This window comes from Diabrotica virgifera, chromosome 3, assembly GCF_917563875.1.
Source record: "Diabrotica virgifera virgifera chromosome 3, PGI_DIABVI_V3a".
NCBI lineage: Eukaryota > Metazoa > Arthropoda > Insecta > Coleoptera > Chrysomelidae > Diabrotica > Diabrotica virgifera.
In genome coordinates this window covers 266,432,252-266,444,278 of record NC_065445.1, presented here as the reverse complement: position 1 = coordinate 266,444,278, position 12,027 = coordinate 266,432,252, and the positions used below count along the sequence as shown (strand labels likewise).

The window sequence follows — 12,027 nt, the reverse complement described above, 5'->3', positions numbered from 1 at the left end:
ATACAATGTACAAAATATTAACTAATTTGATCAGAAAAAGAATAGAGAAAGAAACGAGAACAAAAATAGGTGAATACCAACATGGACACATTGTAACGCAAATCGTCGAAAAAAGTTACGAGCACGGAATAGATCTCCATATACTGTTTATTGACTACAAGCAAGCCTTTGACAGTGTAATAAGGGAGAAGCTAATTATTGATAATATGAACCAACTAGGCATTCAAGAAAAACTAATAAGTCTCACGAAAATGACGATGAAGGAATCCAAGGCACAAATCTTAACAAGGGAAGGCCCGTCAGATGAAGTACAAATGGAGGTAGGTGTCAGACAGGGAGACTCCCTGTCAACAACATTATTTAACATTGCCATAGAGGGTGCAGTAAGAGCAGCCAAAATTAGGGGAACTATTATCGAATCTTCAGCCCAACTGATAGCGTATGCAGACGATATTGCACTGGTTACTAGAGATTTAAAAACCATGTAGAATATAATATTAATACTAGATAAAGAAGCAAAGAAGAGAGGGCTAGTAATAAATAAAAGCAAAACGAAATACCTCAAGTGCTCAAGAGAGAATTCGAACATCGAGAAAGAAATTAAGTTTGGTGCATATAAATTTGAAAGAGTACACCGTTTCAAATACTTGGGAGTGATGGTGAATGGCAGAAATGATAGAGCGGATGGAATAAATGAACGCATCCTACTGGGTAATAAAACCTACTGGAACTACCAAAAAATCTTGAAAGAAAAACACATTAGAAAGAAAACCAAATTAAAAATTTACAAGACTGCAATCAGGCCAGTGATCACCTATATGGTGCAGAGACGATGTGCCAACACAAAAAGATGAAATGAGGTTAGAAATCTTAGAGAGAAAGATAATTCGACGAATAATGGGACCGGTGAGGATAAGTGTAGGCGAATTTAGAAGATTAACAAATGAAGAAATTAAATAAGTCATCCAGGGTGAAGACATAATCAAGTTCGTGAAGGCGCAAAGGCTCAGGTGGCTGGGACACACAGAAAGAGCTAACCCAGACTCTACGCTAAAGCGAATAACTGGCTGAAGACCAACAACAGGGAGACCAAGGGGAAGACCCAAAACAAGATGGAGAGATCAAGTCCTAGGAGATATAAAGAAGCTGAGAATCTAAAATTAGAAGGAGCGTTGTAAGGACCGGAAAGAATGGAGGCAAACTGTAGACAGAGCCAAGTCAGACACGCTGCTATAATAATAAAAGACAACAGCGGACTGATTCTCTGCAACAAATGAATCAGAGAGCCCAAAAGGGCGGCGAACACTCCGCCAGGAGTGAATAAGCCATGATGATGAAATAGAAGCGTTCCAGATTTATTTAAGAAAAACTAATTACCAGACGCCATCTTCAAATAGCTCTAGCTCCCTTAGGAAGCATTTTAGGACTAGGTGAATTGGGTTTAATTGTCTTAAAATTATCTGAGGAATCTCCTGTCTTCGTTTGTCGGTAGAGTTTCTGGACACCCTGTATAAACAATGCCAAGAACAGAAAATAACGGTAGATAGATATAAACTTAAGCACTAATACAAACTTTCTTACATTTTCTGATTTGTCTCCTTTTTCTTTTTCCACTTTTCTTACGGTACCCGGTCTTCTTGAGGTAGAGTATTTATGCGATAGTGCTGTTAATTTTTGAGATTCGACATGTTTTTCGTCGTCTAGACTAGCTGACCTGCTCAGTACTTGTTGGATACGAATCTGAGGAGGATCTTGATAAAACGGCGAGCTTCCATAAATAGACAAATTTTCCTAAAACACAAAAAACATCAAGCATTAAAAAAGTCATTATTTCACCACTTAAACCTACCTGACTGTGACTTCTTCTCAAATCCAGTACCAGCTGAGTCTTTTCTTTTACTTGTCTGCTTGGTAGAGGATCTGGTGTAATGCATCTTCTGGAAGTGGTTAATCTTGTAATCCCACTTATTAGTGTAGGAGCTGGTGTTTGGGGTCTTGAATCAGTTTCTGTGTATCTGTAAGAAGGAAATTAATATTTATTTATAAAAATGGGAATATTATTGGAAAATATCCTAGTCAGTAGAGGTAGAGAGTCGTAGAGATTCAAATAATCTAGAAAAATTCTGGAGTTTAATCTCAGCCAAAAACTACAACTCTAGAATATCTAGGCATATAATTTTTAAAAATAACGAATTCGAAGATTCTCGAAATATGTATAATAGATCATTTTGCAACTAAATTGCAGATTATTTATATTCCAAAAATATTAACATTGATACTTAGGAATACGTTTAATTCCATATGATGAATGGCGATTAATTACACAACGGAAGAAAACGTCATCTTGGCATCCAAAAAAGTCGTTAACCTCCGAATGTGAATATATTCCTAGGTTTCTGGTTAAAGACTGTATCAATACATTCACAAAACCACTAATAAGAATATTAATCATGATATTCAAGGAATTCCAAGAGCCCGATGGAAAAAACAAAGATTTGCCAAATTAACAAAACAGACTCTAGATCCATTTCGCTAATTTGCAGCTTGACAAAATGACTGAAAACAATTATAGGTCTGGATCTCGCGTATGAAAAAAGTTGATTAATAGCAAGCTGAAAATTTGTTAATAGCTTAAGGGTGTTTAGTCGGACAAACTTTGATATATGGGAACACTGGAATAGGGGAAGTTTTAATTGTGGAACAGGTTAAAAATTTGGAACGGTCAGACCACGAAAACGGCACATGTACTTTGTCCGACAGAACAGACTTTTAAACTCTCCGAACAGAGATTAAACTCTCATGCAAATATCAGACTGCTATTTATCACCAAATGGGCGTTTTAATGAGTGGAACATGTAGAATATGTCAAATGACAGGAATTATGACAGGTGATAAATATCAGTCTGATTTTTGCATGAGAGTTTAATCTCTGTTCGGAGAGTTTAAGTCTGTTCTGTCGGAAAAAATAAATGTGACGTTTTCGTGGTCTGAGCGTTCCAAATTTTTAACCTGTTCCACAACTAAAACTGCCCCTGTTCCAGTGTTCCCATATATCAAAGTTTATCCGACTAGACACCCTTAAGCTATTAACAAATTTTCAGCTTGCTATTATCAACTTTTTTTCATACGCGGGATCCAGACCTATTATATGTGATGTAGTTAATTTAAAACTCAGTGGGCCATAGTATATATATTGGTAGGGGAGCCCAAGTGGGGATTTTTGCATTACTCAAGCGCGTCAGATTATCATATGGGGAGAAACCTGGTATCCTGCAGATGTACCTAAAATAAATCTATCCTTAGAAAAACTCGAAATTGTCAGAATAAGATAAGGTAAGTTAAGTACATGCAAAAGAGTGTATATTTCAAAAATCTGACGATTTGAGAGGGGCGTAAGGAAATGGGTGAGTCCTAAAGTTTCACAAGAAAAAAGCGAATATTTCACGAAATGAATGACAGATCGAGAAACTAAAAAATATCTTCTCAATATTTTTTAAAAATCTATCGAATAATACCAAATACGACTTCCCACGGAGAGGGGTGGGGAGTAAATTTAATATTTTAAATACGAATCCCGCGATATTTCGCGAAATCAACATCAGATCGAAAAACTGTAAAGTACACTTATTCAATATTTTTAAAAAATCTATCGAATGGCACCAAACACAACCCACCACGGAGGTGGGGTGGGGGTTACTTTAAAATCTTAAATAGGAGCCCTTATTTTTATTGCAGATTTGGATTGCTTACGTAAAAATAAATAATTTTTATTCGAAACATTTTTTCGAATTATGGATAGATAGCGTTATAATCGGAAAAAACGATTGTTGAAAATGGAAAATTAAATTAAAAAATGGCAAGCGCCCACTAAAATGGAAAACTTTACTTAATTTTTTTTGGTTTTAGGACCTATTTTTCACAACTCAATAGGTCTCCAAAGCTCTCGAGTGACTGCAAATTTAGCATACTTTGCTCCCCTACCATATTAGTATATATCAATATTTGGTTTAAAAGTGGTAGGTTTACTGTGGCTAACTTGACATAATATGTATATATTATATAACCAAATTTATTTCGGAAAACCTTAACGAACAAGGTCAAAATAAGGTTATAATATGCTGATTTCAAAAGAGCATTTGACAAACATATTACAGAAACAGTTCCAAATGTAAAGGAAAAACACGGCAGATAAATTATTCAAGAAAAAAAGAATGTGTGCGTACTTTGTACGCACGTAAGAAGTTATACTTCTATTATATGATTTCTTAAAAATAAATATACTTTAAACAGTTTGTTTTCATTTTTTTTTAAACACCAAACTAATTTTGTGCTTAGCGCTTTCAAAAAAATAAAAAAAAAGTATAGGATTGCACTGGATTCGAACTCACGACCTCTCGATTTCTGGCCGAATTAGTCGAGGCATTGAAGCACAAAAAAAGGCCTTACTGTCGATTTTTGGCGCAGTAAGACAGATTTTAATGCAGTTTGGTGCGTTGGATTCGTGAGAATGTCGGGAAATTTTGTGAACTATTGTAATAAATAAGAAATCTAAAATTGCATTTGTGCATAAGAAAAATTCATTTCAAAAGTGCATTTTGAAATAGGCAATTATTATAAATTTGCAACTCGGTAAATAGTTGGGCAACATCCCGATTAATTATTTTAATTATTTTTAATCATTTTTAAGTCTATATAATAACAGTCTAAGATGTCAATAACCATTAATAATAAACAAAAAAATTTTCCTTATGGGGGAATCGAACCAAGTACTAACAGGTCCGTAGCTAGATACACATACCGCTAGCCCACGTAGACACTTGCTAGACAAGGGCGATATTAGGTATAAACAAAAACAAATAGGTAAGTAAAAATTGTAAAGAAAATTATTACATACTTAAATGTATTATAAAATTAATATATTCCTAAATTTTAGAAGAAACATTCGTAAATAGGTATTATTAATATCTATTAATGTTACTAAATAAAATATAAATATTTTGACGTTTCTAACCACATCCACATCCATATATATCCACATCCACATCCACATAACCACATCCTACTGCATTCTACCGAGGAATTTGCGACACAATTGGTTTCATTTAGCATAATTAGAGCCGCTTCTTTGATTTTTCTCTTTTTACTATCTAATTTATGGTTATATTTTTCAGTATGGTTACCCATACTGAAAGAGGAAGTAAATAGAAAGAAAATACCAAGATTAGTAAGTCAATAACATCGAGTTAGTACATATTTTATATTTTAGTATTACTTATATATTATCTAGTATTATTAATATTATTTATAATTTAAACATGTTACAAGTCAGAATTTGGTATTATTTTTTGAGAGTAAATTAAATGTAAGACCAAATACTTACGATGTCGGGATAGTATCACAGGGTTTTTCCTGGTTTTCCCTTGTGATTTACTATGAAGTCTCTAACGCGAGAATTTTACTGTCGTTGCATTTTATTGTCTTTTTAAAGACAGATCACATGCTATAATTTTTTTGTGACGGATATTCTTGAGTTGGGGTTGATTTCATGTAATCGAATGAACTATCTTTCAGTAAGTCGTCCCAGGATTGCAACTCATAAATGTTGGCAATATCATTTTAAAATCTTCTACTTTAAAATGTATAATATATGTCTGAATTGCCAATATAAATGAGTCAGATTAAATAAATTATTAGAAGAATTTTTTTGCTTAGCAACAACACTTTTGTTTATTTAGTAATATTTTGTATTTTGACAACGGCACCCGATTTGGGCGTCGAAACGTTAATAAAATTATTTTTTTCATTTTAATTGTGGCTTATTTCCCATATAAATAATTAATCATAAAAATGCCACAAGGAAATAGCTTCAGAACAACTAATTTCCTTACTAATAATTTAAATTTTTATGTTAAGTTCTCGGGGTCCCAGCTTAGCTCAGGCCTCAGGGCCCCTGTTCTGTTCCAATTGCATTTTAGTCAAAAAGACTAATTTCCCCAGTGAAAAATTAAGACTTTATGTTGCTGTCTTTTTAAAATTGTGTCATTTGAAAATATATCGTTGATATCGGCTTTTAAATCACATATTTTTATTTTCCTCGTTAAAATCTATGCATGGCCAACCAAAAGGGGGCCTCTGCGGGGCCCCCCTTGGCGGGGGATGCCCCGGTTGCCCCAATGGTAGTTACGGCCCTGTTGTAGAGGTATTTCGAGGAGTTGTCTTTTGGAATTACTTATTTGTTTTTCTAAGTTGAATCTCCTTTCAGTGATATTCATGAGTTGCTTGGATAAAGATATTACCCACAAAGGTTATGTGAGGAATAGGAATATCGTAAATAGTAGGTACATATAAGATTGCGGGTCACTTCATTAAAATGTTTCTTCTTCTGCCCTCATTTAGTGAGAACACAACAGGGCTCTCACAATAAAGACTATTATTATTAAAAACAACAAATAAACTAAGAATTTTGATATGTATTACCTTCGAAATAATTCCTCGGGAACACTTTCCACTTGGGGGATGTAAATATTGGTAGGTGTTAGCTGTTCCCCTCCAATATTTAACTCAACATCCAAATTGCCGTTTTCACTAAATATATTTTTATTGTCAGCAACCTAAAATATAATTTCCACTCTTCGTAGCTGTTTATCTTAACTATCTATCTATGGTATATTCTCCGATAGAAAAAGATAATTTGTACTCACCCCATACTCTTTGGCATCGTTTAATAATTCCTTAGCTTCTATAGCTGTTGGATGGTTGCAAAGAAGGGAGCAATTTGATGGAAATGGATTGTATAGTCCTGCATAAGGTTTAAGAATGTATGGAGCAGGTTTAGCTATTGTTATCATTTCGATTGGTGTTGTCTAAAAATTAACAAAATGGACAAGTAGGACAAATCAACATTACGAACAATGCCTATTCAAATCTAGCAACGTATACAAATAAAACAGTGATTTACAAATAGCCATCAAATACCTAAGCCTAAGAACCTACATTGAAGGGAGAAAAGAGGAAGTAAACATTAAGTGTTCAAACTAACATTAAAAACAAATAAAAACTTTTTTTTATTTAATTTATAAAATCAATCGAATTTTTGATATGGCAAACTGTTACGAGTTATCATGAGACTTTTTCTAATTCCACTGGATTGCTATGTTTTTCTTACCTCTTGATACCTTCTAATTTTTTTTGTTGGACTCGGAATAAGTCCAGTTCGGCTTGTTATTTTCATTGTAATAGATGTATCTAATTTATATTTACGTTTTGTAAATAACAAACCAATTAAATTTATATATTGAACACCGTTATAAGACTAATGACTAATGATAAACGGTAGGTATTGATCAAACAATTCAATAAAATTTCTGTTTCCAGAATAAATCATTTCATGCATTTTAAGTTGATATCGCGTTACCCCAGCCTAGAAAATATTAAATAGGGGAACATTATTTCAAGTGTCTGGACGTTTTAAGTCATAGGGCGGATATGGGAGGCATAGTTAAATGAATGAATTTATTAGGGGACATCCATAAACTACGTCGTTGAGAAGAGGGAGGGGGGGGCTTGCTAAATTTCGACGAAATACGACAGGGGGTGGGGGGTATGAGTGCACATTCGACGTCGTTTAATATATTGGTATATTTAAATTTGTCGCTATTGTCTCTATAAATATAATTTTTTACTAGCATTTACCAGCATTGAAGTATCATATATTCATTTAAAAACGTATAGTTTTTGAAATGAAATTGAAAATAAAACAAAATGTTTACGAATAAATACAGCTTTGTTAAAATTAAAAAGAATTCTCTTATAGATACTTTTATCGCATACATTTCGTTTTTATCAGTCACAGCCTTAAAATAATATTAGGTAGCACTTTTGTACAGGACAACAAACAATAAGACATTGTTCTTTGGGTTTAGACAAGCGCTTCTATATTATACAGAACAACGTTTGGAAACAAACAATATTAAATTGTTAGTTCATTTATGTGCTGCATACTGCGTGTGAAAAAATAGTTCTGAAAGAATAAATGGAAATAAAATATTGTGTTCTATTTAGTTAGTAAGTCGTATTTATACTTAGAGAAGATTTATTCGCAAAATCTTGGTCCAATGCTATTTAAATGCATTCATTTTTGTCGAATACTCAGAAAACTAATAAAAATTTTTGAAAAATTTGAACGCAGATTGAGAGATTACATTATTACCGAGGGCCAAAAGTTTCTGAAAACATCTAAAATGTTTATTTTAATAAGTTACAGGGATAAAAAAGAGAATATTTAGTCTGATTTTTAAGTTCAAAAATTTCATTCAAAAGAAACCAACCGTTTGTTTATTCTAAGGGACTTTCAGCCCTCGGTAATAATGTAATCTTTCATTCTGCGTTTATATTTTTCACATATATTTATTAGTTTTCTCAGGATTCGAAAAAAGAATGCATTTAAATAGCATTGGACCAAGATTTTGCTCCTACCCCCTCAATCGTTCTTGTTATGATACATTCGCAAATAAAGTTTCAAGGTTGATTAAAAAAAAACAGAAATAACTGTTTTAAATCACTGAAAGGCGGGTCGTGAACTGCAATGACGACGTCGACATGGGGGTTGTCTGTAAACGAAGAATTACGACGGAGGGGGGGGGGAGGGTATTAAAAAGTCCAAATTTTTTACGACGTAGTTTATGGATGCCCCTTAGTGATTATGAATTGGCATTTGACCATTATATGAATATCTAACTTATATTTTACTGTCATATTGCAAAAATTAATTACTAACCAAAAAATAGAATGAAACAGAATATGTACCACAAAAATGGAGATCAAGCATCCTAATATACCTCCCTTCCAAAAGGGACACAAATTAAACCCAGAGAACTACAGAGGAAGTAACATGTTAAAGACAACACTAAAATTAACAACAAAAAGAAGTGATAACAAATAAATTGAATGAAATTATAACACTACAATAATGTTTTAAGTTTACAATAGAACAATACGATTTTAGTCGCCATTAGATAATCAACAGCCATTTTCTCGTGGAATTTTGAAACCAAGGTAGATTTTCTTGAAAATTTGGATTTAGGTAGTAATTATAACGTTTGTCAAAATCTACCCTATGCCGAACTCCGCTTTTGCCCTGGGGGTGAAAACAACCCCATCTAGGGGATGAAATTTTTTTTAATCAAAATGACTATGGAAATCGATATAGGAATTCTGAGGAAATTTTGTTCTATAATTTTTTTTTGCAAAATTAACACTTTCAAAGTTATTTGCGATTGAAACTATGCATTTTCCATTGAAAAAACTCACGTTTTATAACCGTTCTTCATGAATTACTAATTTTACAGAAGAAATCATTAAGAACAAAATTGTGGCTAATAAAAAAAAAACAACGAGAACTGGAAACATCTTTTAATGTTAACTAAAAGTGAGTTGTAGGTAACTGTACCCAAATCTAAGTATTCAAGCTTAAATAACGGGAAAATGGTGCATTTTATAACATAACCTTATTAAACCTTTGTCAAAGTACTTGGAAATATCTATCAAATGAGGCCCCGAACAAGTTGATAGCATTAAAATTTATGCACCAAATATTATTCAAAATTTATCTTTTAAAATTTTTTCCAAAAGCGTTATTGTTTTTTTTAATAACTCCGTTAATTTTTACGATATCAGGTTTGCCTAAAAACCATTTGAAAGTTAATTTTAATAGCCATTAAACCACGTTGAATTTAATCTTTTAAACCCCCTACGTTTTTAAAAATAAAAGGTTAAATGGCCCCGGTTACATGGTTCTCGCAGCAAAATTTAAGATTTAAACGTTTCTATCTCGGTTATTTTTTACCCTACAGAAATAGTAAAAAGGTAAAATATTTGATACAAAAAAATTAAAATTTGGTTATACATATATCACTTTTTACGTATATTGACTATTTTTGGAGTTTTTTTTAAAATCATGCATTCTAAACCGGTTAAAATTGTTGAAATCATTACTTATGCTAATATAAAGAAATTCTTGTAAGGATTACTATAAATTTTGATTTTTGTGGAAATGGCGTATGTTTTATTTTTCACTTTTTCCTTAAAAGTTCTAAAGGGTTCTCTTATTTTCATCATAACTTGCTTAATTTTGTGATGCTATTAACTTCTACTGGAGCTCATTTGGTAGGTACTCCGAAGTACCTTGACAAGTACCTAATGCTCAGCAGGTATATTTTATAAAATGCATCGTTTTCCCGTTTCCCGTTATTTATTAAGCTTGAATACTTAGATTTGAGTACTCGTCGAAAAAATATACATTCAATTACCCATAACTCACTTTGAATTAACATTAGTTTAGTTCTTTAAGTGAGGAGTGTATTCAGCTTTTTATTATCTTCAATTTTGTTAATAATAACTTTTTTGTAAAAGCTTACAGTTTTCGAGTTATACGTGAAAAACAGCTTTAAAACATGCATTTTTTAACGAAAAAATAAAATCTTTGACCTTTAAACTTAAAAATTATTGATTTATATTAATAACTTTATATAACAGATTTTGCTTAGAATTTGTCTCTTTATCGATTTATGGTATAATTTTTTTCACTGGTTTCTTCTGGTTATCCTCTAACTACCCACCATTTGTCATGAAAATTTATGGAGGTTCAACGAAATCGGAGGTGAAAACCTTCAGTGGCTGCACTAAGTGGATTGAAAGATATTTTCCCTAATTTTGACATTGCTTTGCACATTTATTTGTACTTCCCAGTTGCCAGCGTGTTCGTTGAAAGGTCATTTTCGAAAATATCAAGAATTAAAAATAATTTCCCATCAAGTATGACGCAAGAACGTGTTAACAATTTGTCGATTTTGTCAAGAACAAAATTTTTTTTGAAAAGTCTTTTTTTGAAAAGAAGTCTCTGATGTGATCGAACTGGAATGACAATTTTTTCTATTATAGGTATATAAACATCGTAGTTTAAATCCATTTTTAGTGTATTCTTATTTAAATAAAAATTTATGCATTTTTTTTCGCAAAAAAGGTACATGTTTGAAGGGCGGCTACTAGAGAATTGCCTAGGACCTAGGGCGTCAATTGACCTAAACGCGGCCCTGGACACATTGACAAACCGACAGAGTCATGTCTACATAAAAAAGAAGAAGAAGAAGAAGCGATTGATTGCCACGCTTCATTGTATAATATAATCCTTTTTGTTTTGCAGTTGCTAAGATGGTTTTCGCTGTATATCAGCAATACAGTAGGTACTTATGAAAAAGATAAATATGCACAAAATGTTCCTGTATTTTCATGGATTGCCTGTACTTGTACTGCTCCATTTTGTTCAATCTACAATTTAATGAACTTTATAAATTAACATCAAAATTCGATTAAAACTGAAAAAAAATCTATCGCATATTTGCTTTGTCGCCATTATTGCGGTGCCGAAACTTGATTAAAATAAATAACAAACTGGCGAAAGTGATAACAACCGATAAAAGCTTTGTTTATCTAAACTTAATTCTCAAAAGGTATATTATCCATTTATCAACCGTAAAGCTAAGCTAATGATAACAAAACTCCGCAACACATGATCATAATGAAAGTTTCGCTATTGTTCTTACTCTAAGTTCGATGATAAAATATAAGTGACTTTGCTAAAAGTGTACCTAGTAGTTAATATTTCTTTAATACTTAAATAAGGTAAAATATTTGAAACTTAGGTATAATTTCGCAGTATTAAAAACATGTATATAATTTTTCCTTATTTTCCGCATTTTTAAAGCTCGGTCATAGCCTCAATATACAGGACGAACAACAAACATTTTTTTGATTCAAAAAACAAAAAAAAAAACGCACGAACTAATTTTACGAACGTTTTGCGGAAACATGTCCTGCCTAATCGTCTCCCCCAACGTCTTCTTTGGTCTTTCTCTCCTACTCCTTCCAGGAATCTGCACTTCAGCAATTCTTCGTATTGGGTGATTAGCGTCTCGACGTTGAACATGACCAAACCATCTCAACCTACGCTCTCTCATTTTGGCATCAATT

General features: G+C 32.5%; 2 protein-coding genes across 2 annotated transcripts in view; one reads left to right on the top strand and one right to left on the bottom strand.

Moving 5' to 3' along the window:
• LOC114326279 (uncharacterized) overlaps positions 1 to 12,027 on the bottom strand; it is a 43,493-nt gene that overhangs the window by 23,053 nt on the left and 8,413 nt on the right. The window contains exons 2-5 of the mRNA XM_050647735.1: positions 6,709 to 6,863; positions 6,478 to 6,585; positions 1,850 to 2,015; positions 1,408 to 1,791 (exon numbers count right to left, since the gene is read on the bottom strand). Coding sequence (XP_050503692.1) covers positions 1,408 to 1,791; positions 1,850 to 2,015; positions 6,478 to 6,585; positions 6,709 to 6,863 — 813 coding nt within the window. The remainder of the gene's footprint in view (positions 1 to 1,407; positions 1,792 to 1,849; positions 2,016 to 6,477; positions 6,586 to 6,708; positions 6,864 to 12,027) is intronic.
• The window catches only part of LOC114326293 (melatonin receptor type 1A), an 84,908-nt gene continuing 84,415 nt past the window's right edge, over positions 11,535 to 12,027 (top strand). Inside the window, exon 1 of the mRNA XM_050646164.1 lies at positions 11,535 to 11,679. The gene's annotated coding sequence lies outside the window, so the exon portion shown is untranslated. The remainder of the gene's footprint in view (positions 11,680 to 12,027) is intronic.